This window comes from Echiichthys vipera, assembly GCF_963691815.1.
Source record: "Echiichthys vipera genome assembly, chromosome: 21".
Lineage (NCBI taxonomy): Eukaryota > Metazoa > Chordata > Actinopteri > Perciformes > Trachinidae > Echiichthys > Echiichthys vipera.
This window is the reverse complement of record NC_139846.1, coordinates 15617085-15642123: the sequence shown is the minus strand read 5'-3', so window position 1 is coordinate 15642123 and position 25039 is coordinate 15617085. Positions and strand designations below refer to the sequence as shown.

Genomic DNA, 25039 nt, shown 5'->3' with positions numbered 1-25039 from the left:
TGCTTCTCAGGGCAGCTTAGGAGGGATTTGTCTGGACACAATCAGCCTATGTGAACAGCCTTGTCCTGGGTGCTATCCTATTCATACGGTTTCCCATTCTTCTCATGCGTGATTCACTAATCCAGGCGCAACCTATTAAGTGGCACTCCAGTAGACAGGAAGAGATGGATTGCCAGTTTGTATTTAAATCAGTGTGTTTTGCACTGAGCGCTCCTCTATACGGGTCCAAATGTTGTGTATAATTGGAGGTTTGTCTGTACATGTTTGATTTTTCCAGCTCACAAAGCAAAAACTCTCGTCGGCATGAAACTCTTATCAAATCCAGCTTTTGAGGGAAAGCTCTCTAAAGGCTCTAATTGATTTCTGGAGACCTTTTTGTAACATGTGTGAATGGAGCTTCTCTCTGAATTTTGCAGTGAAACCACTGGAGGGGGACAAACTCTCTGACCATGCAACAGAGAGTGTGTGTGTGTGTGTGTGTGTGTCAACCACAGAAGAAAATCACTGAGCAAATTGCAGCAGGTGAAGGAGGTTTGTTGCTGACCATGTTAGGGAAGCCATCTAACCTGGAAAACAACTTCAAACATTTTGTGTCTTACCGCAAAAATTACAAAAACTGCAAATACACTCGGTAAGTGTTTCACACTGGGGATTGTTTATGAAAAATTATGCTTCTGTGCAAGACAATTAAAATGAAAAAAGTCTTCTTTGTACATGCAATCAACGTATCAACAATTCTCCCCACATGTGAATTGGGAAGTTAAAGCTAAATTGTGGAGTGGTCAGATTTGGTGTCATCAAAGGCTTAGGGGCACTTTACATTGAAGGTGAATGCATTTTGCAGATATAGGTCACACACTTCAGCCAACATGTAGGGTTACTTGTCACTTAATTATGGATTTGACAGCATAGTTTGAGTTGTGTGATATCAGTTAGAAAAGCCTTACAGTGTGACAACCGGTTTGTTTCCTATTCTTTTGTTTCTCTGTCCTTCTGGTGACAAGTCTTGGTGGCACAATCACATGATTCATTATCTTATCAGATGTGATATATTATTGAAAAAAAAGAAAAAAAATCAGAGTAAATGAAAATAAATCCAGCGCACTGTCAGGGATTGTGCTTTGAATCGCCATCCAGAAAGATACTGTAGGTAGTCGATTCTTGGGTTGAATAAAGTAGTTTTTGTTTGGGGCAACACTTCAAAAAAACATGATTGCTCCTGTTTAAGGTGTGAATGTCCTACCCAACAACGACACTTAGCAGCTTGTAAGCGCCAGAAAACCCACAAATGGTGTTGAATAGCCCCCGTATTTCCTCACATGCTAAGCAGCTTCTTTGGGCAGGAACGCTCTCCAGCTTGCCAATGGGGTTCCTCCTAATCCAACTTGTTTTCACTGTCTTGCTGGGTAGAAAGCGTTTGCACATTAGCACTACGTTAACATGAACAAAAGACATGCATTCCCGAAACTTAGTCTTTCAACGCTGAATGCCATCCTGTAGTCACAGGGAGACCCTACTGTGCGCAAAACACCCCCCGAATGTTGCGCGCTCACAGCAGCACCATAATGTCTCCAAATGATTTATTCTGCGTCTGCGGATCGCTTCCAATTTGTAAATTGTCAAAATATAAAATATTGTTTGAGGAGTTCACATGTGCGTGAATAAGGGCAACCTGCATTTATAATAACTGTCGCATCTTGGCTACTTACTCACATTCGAAATTGACTTCAAATGACTCAAATCATTCCAGACTGAATAATTTGGTGCAGCATTAAAAATGAATGATTCCTAAATCATTCCGATACTGTTTCAACGTTTGTATATTAGCCATTCCTAATGTATATTGCTCAGCAAAAATTGTTGATTGCGTGTAAGCCTCAATCGAGATTACTTCTCCCTTGTACCCCCGCCCCACCCCCCACACGTTTTACTCTAGCCTCTGCGCACAAGTGTCACTCTCGAGAGAAACTTTTCCATGATTTATAAAGCCTGGAGAACATAATCCGTGGTTTTAATTGAGATTGTAACGTGGAGATTTATTTCCCATGTCTCTGAAATTGAGAAAAAAAAACGTAATTGGTTGTTTTAAGTGTATTGCCCGCAACCCCCCACTGAATACGTTGGGCCTCCGTGCGTAAATACTCTAAGCACTGATTCCAAAGCTAAGGCTGAATATCTGCGATGTAAGTGGCATGTTGATATTATCATAAGGGTTATTTACAGGTTTACTGTCTTTCTCTCTCCCCTCCTGGTACACAGACCCTCCCCAGCCCCCCGGGGCGATCACTCATTCTGCTCTCAGATAACGCGTCATTCTCCCCTCGATTACGCAGCGGGATTTACATGAAACTGTTAATTGTTTGCTCTTCAAATAGAGTCAGCCTGGAGCCAGCAGTCTGCCAGAAGTTAAGGACCGACTCTTTGACCTCCCTCCCCCTCTCCGCGCTCCTGTCCGAACGTGCGGGGCCGAGCTCTTCCCCCCCGGCTGATCAGCATGACAAAGCACTGGCCGGAGCAGATCCTCTTGGCACCACCCGCTCCGTCCCACCTCGGAGAACATCACGACCATCAACTTGACTTCCACAGAAATGCACAGCACAGTTTTCCTTCCAGAGGTGTAGCACGGAGCTCTCCAGCCCAACATTGGCCTGCCCACCTGGCTCAGATGGTTCCCCAGCAGTTGTCGCTCTTGGAGAAACCCGCAGCGCGCCCAGATCACCTCCCCAGTGCCACGGCATTCATGGATAAAGCCGTACCAACGGACTCATCGTACGCGGATCCCCAAGATGCCCACTTCAAACAGGAAACTATTACCAGGGAATCGTGGAACGGTGAACGGGAGAAGAGTAGCACCAGTGGTGGGAAGAAAAAGAACTATCAGCGGTATCCAAAGCCACCATACTCGTACCTCGCTATGATTGCTATGGTCATCCAAAGATCCCCAGAGAAGAAACTAACATTATCTGAGGTAAGAATGAATTTAGATTACTCACTTATTTATAAATGATTGAGTGCTTAGTGCTGTATTTAAGTAATTTGGTCAGAGGTGACGCATGGTGTGTTTTACGCACGGCACTGCTTATGTTGTTCACTTAATTTCCGCAGTATTTTATCGAAGTAAATCTCAGATGAAACACAATACTCTGTAGAATATTTATATCAGTAAAACATGTATAATCAGAGAGAAACTGTCACTTTACTATTAAGTGTATCAGTAACACACTGAGGGATCATTTACAGTTCAGAAAGTGACACAAAACAGCTGCCTCTTGGTGACACTTGAGTGACTACCACCCCTACCATTCCGTGGTTCTCTTGATAATGTGGGACTGCAGTGAAACCAGACACTGATCTGTATCAGAAAAGTGATAACACAGGGGCCTACAGTGCATGGTAAACTCATGCTTCAATTGATGTTGTTATACTGTAAACATACCGCCCATACAATCGAAATTCTTATATTATCAACTTCTTGTCTTATTTTGAATTAACAAAATCTGATTGAAGAGTGCAGCATGTGTATTTGGCATTAATTTATGTACATATGTATTCAGTTACTGTAACTTTTAAACTCTAATGTTATCATTAACCAAATCAGTGGGATTTTAGATGGACCCACTGCCTTGTATACACATACTGAAATACAGGGCAGAGCATCTTCTCCAGACAGCCATACTGATGTTTTTTTTTGTTTTATTTCTAGATCCTCAAGGAGATCAGTACTCTTTTCCCATTCTTCAAAGGAAACTACAAGGGCTGGCGGGACTCTGTGCGACACAACCTCTCCTCTTATGACTGCTTTGTGAAGGTAACAATTAACAGTTCCATGGTTAAATCCATATTTAGATTAGGTTTGATGGACAGAGTTCACAGGTTAACATTTGCATTGCAATATGCTGAGTTGAGGTTTGTTTATCTCTTTGAGCTTTGTAGAAATATGCTCTGAGGGCTTTGGGTTTAACATTCAAACCAGTTTTAAGCCATTATGCACTGTTATTGTGATGGTTACCAGTGAAACTGGGTCAGTCCTGCCTGACTAGGTTGTCAGGCCAAGAGCTCATCTCACTGTCCACCCCCTCTCTCCACCTTCAGGTTCTCAAGGACCCAGGAAAGCCTCAGGGTAAAGGCAACTTCTGGGCAGTGGAGTTGAGCCGTGTTCCTCTGGAGCTCCTCAAGAGGCAAAACACTGCTGTGTCGCGCCAGGACGAGACAATCTTTGCCCAGGATCTGGCCCCCTACATCCTGCAGGGACACAAGCCAGAATCTGAGCCGCCACCTGCCCTAGCCGTCCCCCTTCCTGCCATGCGCTCAAGGAACCCATCCCCACCACAGGAGGACTTGTTCCGACCCAAGCTGGACTCATCCTTCGCCATCGACTCTCTGCTACACAGCCTGCGGCCACCTAGTGCCTCTGGGGATGTAGATGTGCCTGCCAGGGACTGCTGGGGAAAGGTGGAGCGCCCTCATTCTTCGCCGCCTCCACGACCTCGCTACGCTTCCTCTGCCCGTAGTGCCTCTGCCAGCTCTGTCAGCCCAGCTTCCACCTCCTCCTCTGATGAGGAATGGAAAGGGATGTCCCTGTCTGGGAAGCGGGTTCCTCTTGATGGTGAAGCTGGGTCAGATGGTTATGAGGACTACAGAGCGCCACTGCACAAGTCAGCCCGACGGGAGACTGTCGCACCTCCATGGGAGCTCCCTACCTCCTATGCAAAATATGCTCCCCCCAATGCTGTTGCCCCACCCAGCATGCGTTTCAACGGAGGTCCTCTAATGCCGCTGCATGGCGGACTTCCCCTTTACGGCTATGGGAGCTCTCCCGTTGCACCCGGTCACTTCTTAGGTCACGCCTATTGGCCCATCCTCCCCAACGGACGAGTTTCCGTCCAAGCCCCTCCCCTCATCATGGACCTTGACAACATGTTGCAATCTGTGCCTCCAAATAAGAGTGTGTTTGACGTGTTGGTACCAACCAATCAGAACTCTCACCATCATCAACCACCCAGTCAGTACACCCTGCAGAATGGGCCTCCCTTAAACAGGTATCCTCAGTACTGACTGACTTTGAGATACTGACTCTTTCGAGCCATGCCGTCACTCAAAGAAGCATGGATGTTAACCCACTGTGACGCAGGGTGAGAGGTTTGATCAAGAACCACAAAGGAAATAACTTTCTGCTGCACATTCTTCCAAATCTGGTTTCAATCACTACCTCCAGCTGTTGATGTTGATGTACCTCAAACAGCTACAACACAGATATCTACCTCAGGCTTTCATTGAAATGGAGTGTGTATTATTACTACTGGATCTTTGCACTGCTAGTCTTATTTGCACTGTTTTTTTTTATTGGCGTGAATTTGCTTTTCTTCCAAATCTTGCTTCTGCAATATTATCTACCTATTGTGGCAGCTGAATGTATCGTTGGATTAAATCTTGAATTTTACAGTCTTACGAGAAATTAGCGATGATGAGCTGGACAGTACGTACACTCAGTACATTTGAGCTAAAAGTATCAAATGCAATATCTTTTTCCTTTTTTTTTTTTTTTTTACAGTTTATCCTGCCAGCAGAGTATAGGACTGTTAGGTAAATTACTAGCATCATTTCAGTAAAACACTTTTTTTCTCCTTTGTCAGGGTGTGTCTGTGTGCACAATGTGTACACACACCTGTGTTTGTGAGTTTTATTTTGTTTGTTCAGATGGTGAAACATACAGAACCAGCCGTTAACCGTAATGCTTTTCCTGTCTTAAATTTAAGTGGGTCTGGACTGTTTGTGTTGGTCCTATGCAGCTACAATAGCATATTAACCAGATGAATGGTGATACTGCAACTGGGCCCTGTAATTGTCTTTTTCATTTTAGTGTTTGCCTGTTTTTTTACATTACAAAAAAAATCATTAGCAAAGAGCCTATGTTTTAGATTATATCTGTGAAAATGCTGCATGTTCTCAGGACACTGGAGACTATCAACAACTTTACTGCCACCAGTATCTACCTCAGGTTTTTAATGGGCTGGGACATGTTTCCTGTGGACTTTGCACTGACAGTTATTTGCACTATTTGAATGTCATTATGATCATCGTCCAAAGGGAATTGCTTATAAATGTCTGCCTACCTCCACGGGTGAATGTCTTGTTATTTTATTTTTTGCCATTTTACTGTGGTTTTGTTAAAGGTTTGAGGTTTAAGTATCAAAAGAAGGTTATGGAGTTGAACAGGGTATGTAATAAAATGCTGTTTATTTTAACTGTGCTGCTCAGTGTTGTATATGACAATGAGTTAACTAAAAATGCCCAACCTAATACAGCTTTACTTTCTTTTTAGGATGTGCATTTGTACGTGGTGGACCCTTCTTTACCACTTTATCATTTATGTTACTCTGAGATGACGGTTTGGTCCTGGTTGGTTTATTTGCTCGACTGTCTTAGTTATTCTGCACAATTCAACTAACAGCTTTTTTAATTTGACCATAAATCTAAAAAAAGTACAAGATTTTTGGTAAACAGTCACTCTTTTTTTTTTTTTTTTGCTATGTTGGTGGCCGTTCAGAATTTGACCATTTTCACATGAGAAACTATGCTACATAAATGGTACATACACATAGTAGATTAAAACTGCAGGTCTTTGCAGTCAAGGTGGCATCTTTCCCCTTGGTAAATACAAAGCTCATTAATTCAAGAGAAATATACAATGTAAAATCTAAGTAGCCTACTATCTCAATCACTATATTTGCCCTAAAGTCATTAGGTGTATGAAATGTGAAAAAACACTAGTAAATCAGCAATATTACAATGGACAAACAATCCATTGCTAGACCAAGTCCTAGGACTATTATATATTAAGTTCAATTTTAAAGTATCAAATGTCTAAGAACATAATGCAGGAAAATGTCTCATGTGAGTGTCTTGTGAGAATATATATTTACTGATGAAGTAATGTGCGAGTAGCCTTTTAACATCGGGGGTGGTTAAAGTGGAACTCATTTTAACAATTTAATATTTTGTTGGGTAGTCTATAACATTGTCAGGTTTAATGAAAGAATTCCTTTTTATTTATAAGATCTTAATTTGTAAAGGAACAAGAAACTCAAGCTGTCAAATGGAGTGTATTCCATTCATTTAGATCAAGCTATTAGCTTTTAACTCTGAATTGTAGTGAAATAGAGATTTTAAAGTTCATTTTAAATATAAAAAAAACATAAAATCTACTTTAAACTGTCTAGCTAGCAGCTAGTTCAGTCTATCACAGGAATTGGAAACGTGTCAGTAGTGGGGCTTTAAACACCATTCATTTGCACTTTCACATATTTCTTTCTTGCATGAGTTTTGTATTACACTACTAACAGCGGCACCAGGCTTTCCCTCTGTTTAGCTGTCCTACAACAGCCACTGGTTGCTCTTTGACTGTACAAGGAGGCTACTCAACAAATACTGTGTGAACGTCTTTCCGTTTTCAGACTGGCTGATGAGAGTGTTGCTAACTTTGTGTTTCACATAATGTTTGATTTAACTGTGGATATTTAATTTCACAGACAAGGACTTTCTCTTGATTCACGCTTGTAGATGAAAAGATGGGGACACTGCCCCTGGCAAACGTACGGGGGTCTTAAATCCTCTCAGTACGATAGTTTTACCACATGAATTGTGATCTATAAACAAGAAAAACTATATTTGATCCACAGTCAGGGGCATCTGTATTGGAGCTTCCAGGTCTCTCTCTCTCACACACACACACACACACGCACGCACGCACGCACGCACGCACGCACGCACGCACGCACGCACGCAAACACACGCACACACACACAGCTGATTTACATCACCAGTCCAGCAGCCGTCAGCCTCCTGCTGCTTCCACTGCTGAGACCGCTATCTCTTTATCAGCCGCCTACGCATGCCTGCACTCCCTCACCATCCTTCCTCTTCTTCTCCCTGATCATTCCTGACCAAATGTTTGGGAGGAGGGGACGCCACTTAAACAGGGACATGCCCCCCCCTCCCCCAAAAACAATCTGGGATGCATCTCAACAATTCCTCTCATGAATTTACACATAGTCGTAGGCAGCCACACTGGGCCTTGTTTGTGTGTGTTAGCTGTTGCAAGTCCCTGTCCGAAAACACTCTGAGGCAGCAGAGCATCATTTAAATCATCTTCTGCATTCAGCAACATGATGAAGTATCGTTGAATGAGCCAAATCAATGTTGATGAGCAGCATAACCAAACAACCCTTTAACAAAGAGCTAAAAAGTAATGGCACACAACGGCTACATTGTGAAATTCTCAATAGGATTTGATAAATCTCTGCAGCCATTTCACATAATTCCTACATACTCTCTAAAGCATTACTCCTTTTATACACTCAAAAAGGTTACGCAGAACTACAGGTTTTCTTTGAAAGGAACCGTAAAGAAAAAGAGGACAGACTAATGAGTAGAAATGGGATTTATTTGTCTGTCCTGTTACAAAAACAAAAAACAGAACCCATGTGGTGACTGTGGTGTTAGATAAGCAGTTGTTCCAGTTTAAAAACAGATAAGCAGCTTCTTTGCATGGTTGGCTTTCATTTAAAATCATTTCAGTGGACAAAAATACACAATATACTTCCCTTACATTCTCTCCATATAATTTAATGTACACTGGGATGTGTTTTATATGAAAACTGGACTGTAAAATTTGCTGTGGATTACTCAGATTTTCCTCAACAAGGGGAAGGTTACATTTCAGTGAGCGACACGTGTCCATCACACAAATCTGATTGATGCCTGCGCTTTTATTATTCAGTCACTTGGCCTGCTAATGTAAGCAAAGCCTCATTGTCTTTTGAATATTCTGCAAAACAGTAGTATTCAAGTATTTCTTTTAGTGGTGTTGACTAATAATAGTTGTTGGTACGAGTAGAAAGTATTTTAACATGTGTCTTCTTTATTTCTAATAGTATAATGTTGTTACCACCATGTCTCCCTTCGATCATTTGAGAATCTTTCCATCTCTCACTCTGACTGAGTTCCTGTTATTTCCCCACCTCTTTCCTTCTCCTCCTCCTCCTCCTCCTCTGGCTTATCTGTTAACTCTCCCTCTCTTTCTTATTTCTTTTCACACTCCCTCTTGTGCCATGCGGTATTCAAAGACACTGCCCCTCTCGGAGAAAGTCTCATTCAAACGCCTGCGCTTGGTGTGGGGTATTCTGTTTGCATCCCCCTCTCTTCCGTAGCCCCCTCCTCCAGGGGTGTAGAGGCAGAACATGTCCTGTAGAGGGAGACACACACACAAAAACACGCACAAAGAGTGGATTCAGCTGACTTTCAGTTGATGCAAACATTTACCTAATCACAGTTTTAAAATGTAAAGGGATAACCAATATGTCCTGATTACTTTCAGTAATTGATAAGAAAAAAATGAGAAATCTAATATCGGGCTAGTTTACAAAAAAGGTTTCTTAGGTGCCTTATTTCAAGAAGACTTGGGAGAACGTTTAAAAACTGCTTAAGTAATTAAGCCCATTAACAAAAACAATAACAGAATCATTGTGATGTACATTTCTAAATAAATTCTGTTATCACAATACAATATGTGTTCATACAACATAACAATTTGGCTGATACTTGATAGAATTTCCTTCCCACATGCACATTATGCAGTCTTACCCCGGGCTGAAGGCTGATGCTGGTCTTGGCTCCCAGGTTGAGGACTCGTCCGTCTGCTCTGTGAAGCAGGTTCAGCCCTGCTGCACCGTCCTCACCCCCTAACCAGTACAGACAGGTTAGAGAGGACAGAAACAGTAGGAGACCGAACGAGGACACTCAGCAAAATGCTCTCAATTCAAAACCAAATTTCCTGAAAATTTGCATGCGGGTTCAAAGGGTGAGAGTTTACCCTGGAGGCCGTAAGGACGGGTGGATCGCCTTTCGGTCAGTACAGACAGAACCACGTTGTTCCTGAACAGAAGTTTCCGCGTCACACCGTCTCCCCCGCAGTATTTCCCTGCACCTCCTGAGCCGGGCCGCAGGGAGAACTGCTCTAAAATGACTGGATATCTGAACACCAGACGGACAGCAGCGACATACGGATCAAAACATTATCATCATGGACACAACACATTTCATTTTCTTTAACTCTAGCTTGAACTCGTGTCTGACCTCTTCTCCAGGATCTCAGGGTCAGTGATGCGGGTGTTGGTCATGTGACTGTGAACTCCGCTTCGCCCATTCCAGCCTGGCCCCGCCCCTGCTCCCCCGGCAACTGTCTCATAGTATCCTACACTCTCACTGCCGAAAGAAATGTTGTTCATGCAGCCCTGATGGAAAGAGGAATGACATTGAAGAAGCAAATGACACAAAGAATATACATGACACCATATACATGCACGCAGAGTAGGGCTGCACAATATGAGGGAAAATAACTAAGATTAGTTTGGACCGATATTACAATCTGAACATCAGTCACAATATTGGAGGGAATGATCGTTTTGCATCATTATTCTCATCTTTCCTTTAAGTCTGCAGAACACGACTTGTAGGCTGAGACATCTCTACATTACTACAATACTTAATTCAGAATGGTATATTTCCGATTCCGATAAAATTGCAATTAACTGTGCAGCCCTAACACAGAGATTTTGAAAGGTTTGTCCAGTTGATCTGTTTAAAAGAAGCACTGCAGCAGAACCGTACAGAAGTCTTGACAGCTTGTTTAATAAGGCACAGTTTCTGAATAAGGGGCTGTGTGCATTTCTCTTTGGACTGGGTGGTCCGAAACTTTAACAGTATTTATACAGCACCTCGACCTGCTTTAGAATTTGAAAGAAGACACAAATAAAATCTCACATTTTTACAATATTTAACATAAAAATCCAGTTTTTCTCACCTGTGAAGCGGCGCACACCTCAAACGCCCTAAAGATGACATCAACCACCCTCTGGGATGTGAGTACATTACCTCCAACCACAGCTGCATTCTGGGAAGGCTGGAGGATTGAGCCTGCGGGTATGATGACTTTGATGGGTGCGAGACAGCCCTGGATACGGGGGGGAAAAAAAGGAAATAATACACACCATATAGAATTGAATTACTTTAATAGGAAGAATTACTAAACTAACATGTAACGTGTAATCAACACTTGCTTAAAACCCGCCCAGAAGTCTGTGAATAAAGCAGCTCACCTGATTCAGGGGAATGTCCTGTCCCACCATGCAGCGCAGGCAGTAGATGAGGGCAGAGAGGGTGATGGCGCGTGGAGCATTGCAGTTCCCCCAAACCTCTGTTCCCGTCCCTGTGAAGTCAAACACCGCACTGCCCTGTGGTGATGGAGGTTTTCATATAAACCGATCAGTTCAATGGCGCGAGACAAAGTGTTCAGATTATCATGAAGAGATTCTCCCTGCTCACCTCTTCCTCATTAATCTGAACCTGCAGTCTGATTGCGGTCCCGTCATCCATGAAATCTTCAGACTCCACCTCCAAGGAGCCAGTCTGTTGCCGTCGACGACGTGCAAAGTCTCTCAGCATGTCCCTCACTGCCAGCTCTGCATTACTCTGAAACAATACCGGCAGTACTTACCATTACTGCTTTGCACAATAACAGTTGTTTCTTTTATCACTTGTGGCCACAGCTACCTGAATGTATCCCATGTAGGCCTGGACCACAGCTATCCCGTAGCTGTCAATCAACTCCCCCACCAGCTGGCTGCCTCTCCGATTGGCTGCCACCTGAGCCCGCAGGTCTGACAGGTTGTCATGGAGATTACGAGTCCCAGAGGAGTCTGGGTACTGGGCTGGAGCCATCAGAGCTTCAGTAACAGCTGATATGGAGACAGAGGGTAAAGAGGGGGGTTATGGGAAGTAAGAGTGTTAAATAAGACTGACACAACTGTTTGCTAGCTCTCCTTACAGAACCATGCGTTTGTAGTTTTGCACGCTTTAACATGTACTCAAGATTTCTGCTGATTATTTCCCCAAACACTAACTTTTCATATTGATTTCAGACCTCCCTGACACTTTTTTTATTGCAACTATAAGAAAAGAAAAAAAAGAAAGGCGAATAGAGTTATTTAAAAAAGAGCAAGATTTTTTGTAAATAAATAAACCAAACAAAGTAATAAACCAACAAAATATATGACTAATTTAACATGTCTGGAAAGGAGTAGTAAGAAGTATATACTTATTTAACATGACCCCTTTTCCACAATATCATTAATCATTATCATTCATCATGTATTGACTTCCATTTTTAATCCATTCCATAATGTAATGTTTAGCCCTATTGCCCATTTGATGCATGAACATGTTAATACATACATTTCCCCATTCAGACTACTACGTCCAAGCGTATGCGCTCCCATGGACCATCATCATCATCATATAATATAACGAATAAAAAAAGGATAAATAAGGCAAATGATAAATAGTACTCTGTATTACGCCCAGGGTTTTTCAGCGTCCTCCTTCCTCTCTGTAAGTCATGAAAATCCCTTCCTTATATGTTTCAAAACCACACTCACACTGTTCCACAGCCTCAACCCCAGGATTAAACTACAAAAACTTTTCATTATTGTATGTGTTATTACTGGTTTTAAATTGAATTTACCCCTCAGATTATACTGCAACACTGTTCTTTATTGAGTATTCCCTGGTAATAAATTATTTCTTGCTTTGAAACTTATTGCTTGCTGTGTTTAATTCCACCAGATCGATACATTTGAATGTTTTTGACTTTAAGAAAAAATGATTTGCGTGATCTCCAGCATTCATTTAAATGTGCACAAAAAGTAATCTCAGAGAAGTTAACTTTGTGCAAGATGGGTAATGCAACACCCACCTGCACTCACATGATGTAGTACCTATCTCAAATAAGCTGGAAAATGGAAGTTAGTAACGTTAAGTATTAGTTATTTGTATTTCCCTACGGTACGCAAAGTCACTGATTCTTTATCGAGACTTGTGGACAAGATACAGCACTGTGTAATCTCTGTTCCTTCCTTTCATCTCGTTCATTCTTGGTTCACCTCCTCCTGTCTTACCCTCCTCCTGGAACACACCACCAGTGACGAGTTTGAAGGAAGTGAAGACAGCCCCCTCCTGCTGCAGGGAGGTGGAGTGTGGGGGCATGGAGCCCGGAGTGATGCCTCCGATATCAGCGTGGTGCCCCCTGCTGGCTACGAAGAACACTGGGCTGCTCAACCCTTTCATAAACACCTGGAGGGCAAAAAAGAGTGGGACATAGAGGTATGTAGTGAAACAAAAAGGATTGATAATGAGGCGAGTAAGGACGCAGACACAAAAAAAAGCTGGACAGACAGACCGGTGTGATGACTGTGAGGTCAGGGAGGTGGCTGCCCCCGGCACACGGGTGGTTACTCAGAATCACGTCGCCTTCTTTCAGCTTGTTCCCCATTGCTTTGATCTGCACAGAGAAGAAAAAGAAACATCCTTTGAGTCACAATGGGGCATTCATTCTTTAGTGTTTCTGGAGTTTAAACTCAGAAACACACAGGGGGTACACTTCCCACACCTGGTACTGGACGGTCTCTTGCATCGCCCCCAGGTGGACAGGGATGTGGGGTGCATTGGACACTAAACCGCCGTCTGGTCCGAACACAGCACAGGAGAAGTCGAGACGTTCCTTGATGTTGGTGGAGATGGAGGTTCTCTGGAGAACTCTACCCATCTGTTCTGTAGAGGAAGAGCAGAAGTGGAACAAAACTGAGCCAGCCCCTTGTTGTATGGCTTCATTCTCTTAATTTCATCCCTTAAAAAAAACTTTCAGTCTCTCCTCATTCTCTCCTCTCCATCTGCTCCCCTCTGTTGGTGTACCTGCTATGCTCATGAAGCGGTGGGAGAAGATGGAGAGCTGCACAGTGTTGAGCTCAGTGCCAAGGGCGCAGTGAGGGTCAGAGCCTACAGTCATGCAAACATCGCCCCCTTCTGTCAGACGGGCCTCACAGCACGGCTCCACCAGGATGGTGCTGAGTTCAGGAAAAAAGGGACATTTATACAAGCACAGATGTTTAGACGGCGTAAATACAGGCATCAAAGCATTTTGAAGCATTTTAAAGACTCAAATTCATTTCAGCTCAACCCAGAAAAGTGAAAAAAAGTAGAGTGGAAGTATCAGAGTGTGTGTCCACACATCCAGGAATGAAGCAACAAAAACTCTATTTAAAGCCTTTGAAACTATTCTTGAAATTCAAATGCCTTATTTTACCATATTTAAATATCCTGACTTTAAAGAGAGTACGTTTGACACGCCTTATTTTTTTGTTCAAAAATACTGAAGGCCCTGATTCTTTTCCATTTTTATATCCTGTTGTACAGCTGTTTTCACCTCTACCTTATATATAAATATATATTCATATACTGTATTTTATGATGCTTACAGTAGATGTATTATATTCCTGCTTATGTCTGTATTTACAGGTATATATATATATAACTCATGCACAGGCATTCACTAAATTCCTGTTTAAACTTAGTATATTCTGTTGCTCACTGTTAAATTTACATTATTTTATTATGTTATATTTTATCGGAAGGTTTCTACACCCTTTCCAAAGTCAAATTCAAGCACTTTCAAGCATTGCAAGGTGCATTTTCATGTTTTTCCAGCCCCTTACAGCTGTGGTAAATTACATGTTTGTATACAGCACATACAGTATATACAGAATACTGATTATTGCACTTCTTTGTCACATTAAATTCTTTGTTATTGTGCTATGAACAACAAAAACGATGTTCCTTGTCGTTGTTCTACAGAACTGTGACAAATCAAAAGGAGGGCAAAGTTGCAAGAAGACTTGGCATCCTGCATAACTTAAATTTCTAGTTTCGAGCACTTTATTCAAAACCTAAACTCTTTTCAAACATTGAAAGCACCACATTCAAATTATAGGGTTTTCAACGTCATGATCTTCCTTTTCGTTCTCATACATATTTTATTTGCATCGTTGGAAGGAGTCTGAGACCTAAGATGTTCATTGCCAACGACTGCTTCGCTTCGTGCACGTGATAAATAAAGACCTTGATTCAAAATGATTACATTTACAGGCTAAAATTATTGATATAATATGACTCAAAGTTGAACTAAGAGAATGTGACGCCTGAAATTGATGTGAAGTGATCAGTTAGAGGTGATTTCTCACTATTGGAGTTGTTGAGGCTATAAAAATACTCCAAACAGTAGAGTTCAGCAAAAAAAAAAAAAAAAAATCTAATTATGATGGGTTTTCTTTAAGCTGGTACCAAAAAATATTCCCTGACACGGATACTCAGGATCGGCTCGGCACATCTCTAGAAAAAAGGCTTCATTATAACAGTAAGGAGGATATGCCTGCCTGTTTTTGTCAATGATTATGGCTGGTCCCTGGATGCTGTGACCACATGGCAGCTCCTCCCATAGATACACGCTGGTGTCCAGGTAACCTCCCTCAAAGTAACACTTGGTCATCTACAAAGCAGAGGAGAGATACAATTGCCACAAAGTAGCTGCTTTCAGGCCAAAAAGCTACTTTGAAAGCTAATACACTCAAATGTTTTCATTGGTTTGTTATCTATCAAATGTACAATGTTTGTGAAAAATAGGGAAAGATGGATCCATTATTTTTATTCACAATAGTTATGAGAGTGTGTCTGTGTTACATGTGTGTGAGACTTTCAGCTGTAAGTGTGTATTAGAGTGTCTGTGTACCGTGACTGCTTTGGCCTGTCCGCAACCCATCTTTGTTTTATTCACTGATTTGATACCGGATTTCCCACAACCCCTCACTCTGATGTCATCAACCATGATGGGTCTGTCTGGGATCGTGAATCCAAACTCCTTCAGATAACTAAAAAAGGGAAGACATGTGGAGTGGTTAAGGTTAGAGGAGCAATAGAAGCCAGTAGTAGTGTAAACAAATAGCTCAAAAACCTAACTCCTATTGGAAAAATGACACATTAACTCGATGGTGTGTGCGTGAACATGAATAAACTGACAAATCATTGAGCGGACGAGCGAACAAAGAGCTAACCGCTTGGTGAAGGCACTGCGGAAGTCTCCAGCTAAGCAGGACTGGGCGTTGCTGGGGTAACCGGCGGCGGTAACCATGAGAGCGCAGTCGGTGCCCTTGTATCGCAGGTGAAGGAAAACCTCAGTGGTTATCTGGCTGCTGAAGAAGGACAAGAAACACACGGCGCAATCATTGTATTGTTACTTGAAGTTAACCCCAAACCGTGTAGCGTTTGCGGGTGCTGACCAGGTGAATCCGCGCGCACAGAGAGTATCCTGACAGCGTTTCGAGAGCTGCTCCACCCTCCGATCGAGCTCGCCGAAAGCGCCCTGTTCGTACGTCAGCGAGCACGGCTCCTGCACCTCCTCCACCACGTCAGCTAGAGCCAGACCGTAGGCCGACAGCACGCCGCTGTATCTGCAACACACAAGCCAAACATATTGAACATGAGTGCGACTCTCTCTCTCAGTCACTCTCAAACAAACAAACAGAACTTATCTCCCATACTTGTGTATGAAGACAGTCTTCATCCCCAGGGCTCGGGCGATAGCACAGGCATGTTGGCCACCTGCACCCCCAAAACATGCCAACACATGCTGAGATGTATCATGGCCCTTAGCCTTTGGGGGTATGGGGGGGGTGGGAGTGAGAGAAAGAAAAAACAACAACATGATTTTAAATGTTTGACGCATTCAGCGTTAACTATTTACCAAGCTGGAGCTAAGACCTTAAAATACCTGTGTCAGAGCTCGGATTGGCCGGCACATGGCTTCATTTGCAACGCGAATGAATCCCATAGCAACCTCCTCCACGCTCATCTGTGACGAGTTGTTGTCTGAGTGGTTGGCCCCGTTTGTGCTAACCTGCGAATTAAAAAGTAAAATATTTTAGCCTCATCGTTAACACTCACCTTGCAGAATTAGTAAGAGATGACACTCAGTAAATATCAGTGCCTGTGATTGGTTAGAAGACAGGAAGAGGTTGATCTCCTGGCTCAGATGATGGAAATGCTTCATGGTTTCTTCCAATGACAGCGGTTCATTCTCCCCCGGACCGAAGATCTTTGGGAAGAAGGAAGGGAGGAGTCGACCCAGGGCTAAGTTAGCATCAGTGACAGTCAGAGGGCCGCCTAGGAAAATCACACAGGTAATCAATATAAGGCTTTCATTTCTTTCTTTCATTCATTCATGCTGCTGTACATGCACTAGGTGTTTTAGTCTTGTATTTTGTGTCAAACTTTTTTATTCCAACAGGGTAAAATTAGGTGTCAAACCCATTTAACATAAATAAACATCAATCGCCTAGTGCAACAATGTAGACGGATCACACCGATAAATAGTGCAAACAGTGAGATCGCTTCAGATGAAGGCAGGTGAAAAACAAACAACAAAAAATCAAAGTAAATAAAGTGCTCAGGTGCCAAGATAACAAATGCAAATTCAGGCTATTAATATCTGTGCAAACACATCAAAAAAGACACTCCCATAACTTTGCTGGACAAGACAAGTCTTATTGGCCAGGTTTAAGTTCCCAAATCCTGCCACATTACGGACGGATATCAATCACTGACTGAAACGTTTGTAAAACAGAGTCCTCATTGTATTTCACACATTATAGGAGTTCATTTTTCTAAGTAGCACAGACGTGTTTAGAGATTGCATCTACATTTGGTTGGAAGCTCAATTTACTGTCAAACATGGCACCTAAATACTTGTGTCTTTCCACCAGATCGATTTAATTCCCCTTAACATCTGTTAGTATTGGGTTGGGTGCAGACAATGATCATGTCCTTGGTTTTAGGTCGGTCAAAAAGTCTATTCGAATTAAAAAGACGTTTCTCTGCAAGCAAGTGTGGCTGACTGGTATTTAAATTCCAGAACAAGTTTACAAAGAGAAGCCTGGCATTAGTCAACGGACCCTTAAGGTGATGATACAGGTTTTACCCCTCTTCTACTGTAAGACAACCTGTTTTTATAATCCTCTCAAAACCAACGACTTAAGGGCCACAGGCCTGAAGTCATTTAGCGATAGGGACAATGGTAGAATGTTTCCACATCGCTGGTATCTTTGTTTTTCAAGTGAAATTAACATAAATGTTAACGAGATATGATCAACATTAACATATGTTGTGCAGTTATGTGAGACCTGTGAAAGCACTGGAGATAATGATAATGTATGAAAATGGAGCTAAAACACCACAGTTCCAACAGAGAACTATGAGGCAGGCGTTAGTTATATCATCTAAAACTTGGAGCAGAATGCAGCCAAACCAGATTATAAATCCAGAGAAGGGGGAAAAGGAAGAGAACATGAGAACACAGAAATCCCAGCTGTGTGTGTGTGTGTGTGTGTGTGTGTGTGTGTGTGTGTGTGTGTGTGTGTGTGTGTGTGTGTGTGTGTGTGTGTGTGTGCGTGAGGTTAGGAAAGCAACCTAGAAATGTATAGTTTACCATTTCCGAAGCTGTGGAAAGAATAAATCACTTATAACAATGCTTTGAGAGAAACTGGTACGGTTAAAACAGAAACAAAAAAAGGGAAACAGAGAGATTTTGTCACCTTTTCTGTAACAGGCTGGTCCTGGATGTGCACCCGCCGACTCTGGTCCGACCACAAACATCCCCGATCTGAGAGGGAAGACAAGGAAGAGGTCACGTAACTAGCCTAAAAAAGCTTGAAATAAAATCTTGATATATTCTGAAATCAAAGCAAAAACCAGACATGGGTGCAGACAAACAGAAAGAGCATCATACTGTAAATGTGAGATGGCCATGGCCAGACTACAAATACCACATCAAGCCTCAAACTTTCAAAGCTTTAACACTTCCGGCAAAAGTGATCGACTCAATAAACACCCATGCAGATATTTAGCTGTTACCCATTTGTGCATCACAGTTTATGTTATATAGTATGAATCACTGTAAGAGGTCATTATTAACAACTACAAGATAATCTGTGAAGAGCAAACCTGTAGCAACGCTTTAATCTTTCATTTCAATGCACTTCTTCCATCACTCTGCATCCAGTCTTGACCAGAAAAAAACAACAACTTTGGATTCCCCCTGTTTGTATTTGCACATGTACAAAATAGTTTTTTTTCCACAGATGGACTGCATCATGTCAATGTGAACTTCAGTCCAGATCAGTTTTTACAACTTGTTCTGAAGAGCCGGTTGGCCAATCGTGATGTCTTGTTTAAAAAAGTACTTCACCGCTATAGCATTGCCCTCCTACAACATTGTCAAACTCAAGTTGGACAATTTAAAAAAGAGATAATGTATTTTTTTACAATATACATCTAGTAGTATACCAAGACCTGTAAACAATCTCTGATTTCCAAGTCACATACAAATATGTATATGAAAAAGTCAAGACTGACGACCGCCTAACAGACCTGAAGAAGAGTCGTGATCCTCCGCCTGCAGCCACAGTGTTGATGTCCAGCTGAGGTGCCTGCAGGGTGACTCCTGCTGTTGTAGCCTCAAACACGTGTTCATACTGGCCAGCATACCGACTTACGTCAGTGGATGTTCCTAAAGAGAAATACAGGACAGAGGCAGTCATGAAGACAAGCTGTAAAAGTGAACATTTCTCCTGTAGCAAACACAAAAAAAGATTTTCCCCCCATTTACTTGAATTAAGTAATTCATCTACGCGCTTAATACTGTACCATTTGCAGCACTTGTACATTAAAGTCAGTCTCAGGTTAGATGCCCAGTACATTGTGCGACAAGCGCCTCTCATACTTATTCCTCAGCATTCCCTTTACTCACCACCCATGTCAAAGCCAATCACAGGTTTTTTCTCTGTTTCACTGTATGAAGTGATGGCGTATCCCACAACACCCCCCGCTGGGCCAGACAGAACAGCACGTGAACCACAGAACTGCTCCATGGGAGTCAGACCGCCATCCGACTGCATGAACAGGACATCCACATCCTGAGGACAGAGGGAAAAAAGAACGGAAGGAGATCATTTCAATGTTCAGATGAAATAGCGTGTCTTCACCAAGTCACTGAAATCCTGCTTGTGATCTGTAGGGTGGAGGCCATGGGTGACCTGATTTATACCTCTGCGGTACACTTTATGAAAGAAAATGTGGTATTAAGTATCAAGACAAAAACAAAGAAGAACACATATACTGAGAAACACACCTTCAGGCCACCCTTGAACCCAGAGGTAAAGCCTTTCAAGTATTGATGAATTTTTGGTGTGAGGTAGGCGTCGGCACAGACGGTGTAACCCCGAGGCACTGCCCGCACCATGGGCATGACCTCACTGGACAGAGATACCTGGGTGAAGCCCAGGCGACGTGCGAGGGCGCCCACTGCTTTCTCATGATCAGACCATCTTAAAGAAAGAGAGAGAGACAGGGAGAGGAGTGCAAGTCAAACACAGAGCTCTTTTACAGCTGATCTACAGTCTATTCAGTTTGCCTTATTTATTAAAGGTCCTATATTGTAAGAAGTGATATTTCCATGTCTTTATAAAGCACATAGAGGTGCTGTATTCAGAAACTGCGTCTTTAAATGAGCCGTCAGGACTTCTGTACGGTTGTGATGTCACAACTATACAGTATATAGGTAAAAAGTGCCGCTACAGGGCCGTTACAGTCACTCCCCGGCTGCAATGACAGCGTAGAGGGGAGTGGCTTTTTTCAGGAGGGGAGCTTAAAGAGACAGGTGCTAAAACTGAGCATTTCAGACAGAGGGTGAATACATATATATACAACAGAGAGTATGAAAAAAAAATGTGGTTTTTGAACATTAAAGCATGTAAACATGTTCTAGGAGAAACCCAACACACAAGAATGAACCTGAAAATGTAGTGTAGGACCATCAGACTCAAGAACTCCTTTATCCCTCATGCCATCATTCTCTACAACTCCTAGCTCGGGGGGGTAAATAGGGTAAAGAGGAAAGAAGGGAAGGAGGTAGTCACTCACTCACTCACTGTGCAATTAATATCCTATCTTATTTGATTTCATTTTCCATAAATTTGATTCTATCTGTATTTTTTATCTCTACTTTCCATATTTAGCTATCAAATTTATTTATGTTCATCTTACACTGTATCTTTTATATCTCCTTGTGTTGTGTAAGCTACTGGAAATCTAATTTCCTTGCAAGAGTCATCCCAAAAGGGATCAACAAAGAGAAGTCTAAGTCGATCACTTTGAGCTACAGGGACAAACATTGTGTGAATGGCTTCTGAAATATGCATAAGTGCAGACGTGAACTTGAGTGAGAAGAAATGGGAAAGGGGGGAAAAAAATGAACTTTCACCCAGTAAACCACACAAGATACACATACAATAGAAACAGGCTATCGGACACCAGACAGTGTACATACCAAATCTGCATGTACAGTGTACATACACCACTACTCCCACAGAGACAGGGAGACTCAGAGCAAGAGTATACAGTGTCAAAGGAGAAATAGAAAGCAAGTAGCTGGAAGGTTACAGGAAAAATCTTGGCTTGAAGTAAAGGCCTGGGAAGGAGAGAAAGTTAAATCAAAGAAAAAGGACACATCAGATTAGGATCTTGAGAAAACATGCCTCCATGGTTAAAGGTACAAGATGCACTACTGACGTGTATGAGTGCAGCAGAAGGACAGCCAGACTGGTGATCCCGCGGGACAGAACTCCCCTGAGGTCTTTTTCCACTCGCTGCAGATCCAGCTCCCTCCAGACCTCCAGGGAATCTCCTGTACTGCCTGAGAGACACCAGCACACACGCACAGTTTTTTCAAATTATGGAAAGCATTCAGGCAATGTTCTCATGCGTGTGCAAGTAGGAGGTCACATTCCTACATTTACAACCAAAACAATACAGGATACTGTCCTATTCTCGTCCATAACAAATGGAAAAGTGTAGTGGAGGTAGTACAACAACAGCGCGGGAACGTAGTTGTTTCGCACCTGTGACAATGAGTTTGGGATCTTTTCTGGGCAGCTGGCACTCATCTTGCCTGAGAACAACTCGCTCATCCACCTCTATTACCTCTTCGTACAGCACTTCAGGCACCGCTACCTCCTATACACACACATGCGCGTGCACACAAACACAAACACGTGTAAGGCGTGCGGATAAAAAGCAGGTGTATTAGCAAGAGGAACATTTTACCAACAGTAATGTACAGATAAGATTGAATGCAATCAGAAGGTTGGGTTTTAGACAACTTGTTCTCTCAGCTTCAGAGATAAGTGACCATTTAAACCATTAATGGTACATCTGATCTGGGGGGCAAACTCCAAGACCTGCCCCCTCTTTCTGTACCATAGAATAATGTCTTGTGTAACCTTGTGCTTGACACAAGAGCTGTACCCAGGCTACTCGCACAATCGTTTTTACCTTTTAATTTGAAAAGTAGATACATATTCATGTGTTGGGAAAAAAACAAGCTTCACAAACCAAATCAAACAGCTTTGGCCTGGCCTGCGTGCCAATGTGCAACAAGTCCTTGAAGCCCCGTGTGACCATGAGCGCCGTCCTTTCTCCCTCTCTCTCCAGGAGCGCGTTGGTTGCCACTGTTGTGCCCATTCTGATCCAGCCAATAAGAGAGGTGTCTACGGGCTGCTCGCGAGGAAAGGCCCGTCCCGTTTCCTGCAAATAAATTCACATTTATATGTATGTCATACAGACAATGCAGAGAAGAAACTGTGATGATATTTGTTAAATAATATATTATTTAACGTTATGTAGACTGGAGTTAGACTCATAACTCATCTCTAAAAACTGGGACCAGCATTACATTTAAAGGAGAATTTTGGTATTTTTTCAACCTGTGTATGTTCCCCATGTATTTCTGTGTTAGTAACTAATGGCAACAACTTTTTCTCAAATCAGATTCTTACTATAACAGTGTCTGATGGTCTTATGGAAAGATGGTGAGGTCTTTGAAGTCTCTGAAGATCTTGAGCTCAACGCCCACACTTTGTTTGGTGAAGAATAATTCCACAAAACTCTTTGTTTGAATAGAATATAAACAATAAAGTGCCTGCTAATATTTCATAAAGGTTTGTATACAGCCCCTCTTGTCACGTTACCTCTTCCAGGACTCTGCGGATCCCCTCAGTAGGAGCATCTTTGTAGTTCTGGGGGTCCCGGGACAGCAGTTTCAGGACTCTCTCTCGTCCATCAGGCAGCCGGGCGAACACATCTGTGAAGGTGCCGCCCCGGTCGATGGCAAAGTCGAATTTCCCCTTAGTCTGAGCCATAGTGAAGCGAGAGAAGAGCTGCTCTCGGGTCTGTGACTAAGTGGAGAGTGTCAGGTGTAAGAGAGAGGGAGAGATTAGCAATTATAACCTTTCTGTAGTTCTATACTGATAACAGCTGAGATACCTGCTCATTCACAAAATGAAGCCACCACCAAGATTATGTAAACCAGTCCTCCAAGGTCTTTCTCCCTCTCCTAGGCTGCACATCTCCATGTTTCATTTCAAACTGAACTACCCTCACTCATCAATGCATTTCATACACTCTTGGTGCATTCTGACCTGCACACATCATGCTTCAAACAGGCACGTTTGTTTAAATAATGCATTAAAACAAATCTCCACTCGCAAATCCATACTTTGAGCTGGTTTGTGACAATATCGATTTTTTAAAAACATGTCATCCTTGTGAGTTTAAACATGCTAATAAGTCTTTACATTGCTTTAAATATAGATGTCATTTAAAAAGACCTGCAAAACATGCAACTCCCAGAGGAACTCTTCAGCAATGTCAATGCCATAAAGTATGATAAGGCCTCCATAAAGTCCCAACACAGGGAAGAAAGCTGCACTGCCTCAATGCAATCGAGCTCTAAACTTAATATTTGAAGTGTCACTTTGCAGCAGCTTTGCATGCAGTTGCTCCAGCCGACTCCAGCCTTCACAGCCTGCCCGAGGGGAGCAGCAGCAGCAGCAGCATGCATATCCAAATCCGAGGCAACGTCGCCGAAGAGTTTTGAACAATGTAACGGTAACCGTCTACTCACCTGTCCGCCGCCGCTGCTGCTGCACTGGCAGAGTGTTAATCTCTGATAATCCGGTGACTGTCAGACTGTCTTCCTCTCACCTCTGCGTCGGTCTCGGAACCGACACGAAGTCGGAGCTGTTTCCGGGGGGTTAAACTCCGCCCCCGCGTCGAAGAACCGTGGCACAACGAGAAACGCACAGGCGTCTGCTCCCTATGAAGGCAAGTGAATGGAGGACTGAAGGTGCCAAAATAAGACAAAATAAAATAAAAAATGACTCGATTAAAAAAAATAATATGCCATACTAACAGAGGTACGTTGCCATATTAAAGGTTGAATATGTAGAATCTTTATTAAAGCTATATATTTTTTAAACAAAATAATACCAGTACCAATAATTCCATAAAAATACATTGAGTCTGAATTAATATTTGAATTTTTTTTTGACAGGTTTGAAAATGCCAATGACAATTTCTGTCACGTTCTGTTTACATTGTATTAGCCAATAGCGTCCGGCATTGCTGGTTGCCGTGGTTGTCTGTTGTTAGGTGCAGCTTCTGTAGGCTGGCACTGGGTTAAATGGACTTTGCCAAACCTGCAGCTGCTTATTTGTCCCAGCAGCTGAGTGACCGGAGACGGGCAAAAATGAGTCTATATAGGCCGAGCATTCACTCCATGGACTGAGATAAAGCAGTTCAACGGCATTAAAACACACGCTGAAATGGCTACGTTTCTCCTTGATCGGTACGCTAACTTCACTTAGCTGTAACGGCTAACAGAAATGGCTAACAGTAACTGTCAGTCTGAGTTTGACTGACAGTTACTGTAATACTGGGTTCAAACAGGCTCAAACGGACTCCGAGACACTAGATGGCGGTGTTCTGCTCATTCTCCATATTCAACCGTTAAATGATCTAAATCACAAATATTGCAATGAGGAGGGGCTGCTTTTTATTTATTTTTACTATTTTAACCCAATTTTAATTTAAGTTAGTATACTCAAAATGACATTACTACACAGCACTTTTCTGGGTCCATCCCATTCCTCATTTTTCCAAGCGTAAAGTTGTTGTTTTTTGCCCTTTTCAAGAGCAGTCACAA

General features: G+C 42.5%; 2 protein-coding genes across 2 annotated transcripts; one reads left to right on the top strand and one right to left on the bottom strand.

Moving 5' to 3' along the window:
- Nucleotides 1-2494: 2494 nt before the first annotated feature.
- Nucleotides 2495-5055, top strand: foxh1 (forkhead box H1; the record flags this gene model as incomplete). The annotated part of the gene is made up of 3 exons (XM_083936522.1): nucleotides 2495-2968; nucleotides 3704-3808; nucleotides 4093-5055. The coding sequence occupies 3 exons, from the start codon at nucleotides 2495-2497 to the stop codon at nucleotides 5053-5055; spliced, it is 1542 nt and encodes a 513-aa protein (XP_083792648.1).
- Nucleotides 5056-8492: 3437 nt separating this feature from the next.
- On the bottom strand, nucleotides 8493-24052 carry oplah (5-oxoprolinase, ATP-hydrolysing). The gene is made up of 28 exons (XM_083935695.1): nucleotides 23960-24052; nucleotides 23025-23231; nucleotides 22390-22581; nucleotides 21897-22011; nucleotides 21568-21691; nucleotides 20129-20324; nucleotides 19748-19913; nucleotides 19369-19507; nucleotides 18534-18601; nucleotides 16914-17106; nucleotides 16715-16835; nucleotides 16485-16597; nucleotides 16224-16394; nucleotides 15999-16136; nucleotides 15677-15815; nucleotides 15324-15436; nucleotides 13807-13958; nucleotides 13505-13665; nucleotides 13295-13396; nucleotides 13014-13188; nucleotides 11611-11795; nucleotides 11383-11529; nucleotides 11157-11291; nucleotides 10862-11011; nucleotides 10135-10292; nucleotides 9872-10032; nucleotides 9643-9740; nucleotides 8493-9244 (listed from the first exon to the last, which is right to left on the bottom strand). Exons 2-28 carry the CDS (start codon nucleotides 23193-23195, stop codon nucleotides 9092-9094), a joined length of 3936 nt encoding a protein of 1311 aa, XP_083791821.1. The 5' UTR covers nucleotides 23196-23231; nucleotides 23960-24052; the 3' UTR covers nucleotides 8493-9091.
- Nucleotides 24053-25039: the final 987 nt, after the last annotated feature.

What these genes read in the sequence shown, in the direction of transcription:
- oplah (XM_083935695.1), bottom strand. Translation starts at nt 23,195, where the DNA reads ATGGCTCAGACTAAGGGGAAATTCGACTTTGCCATCGACCGGGGCGGC. An exon ending in GGCCAAAGCTGTTTGATTTG is followed by an intron (nt 22,012 to 22,389) that starts GTTTGTGAAGCT and finishes GTGTGTGTATAG; the next exon opens with GAGGTAGCGGTGCCTGAAGT. An exon ending in ACCTCACAGTCATCACACCG is followed by an intron (nt 13,189 to 13,294) that starts GTCTGTCTGTCC and finishes TTTGCCCTCCAG; the next exon opens with GTGTTTATGAAAGGGTTGAG.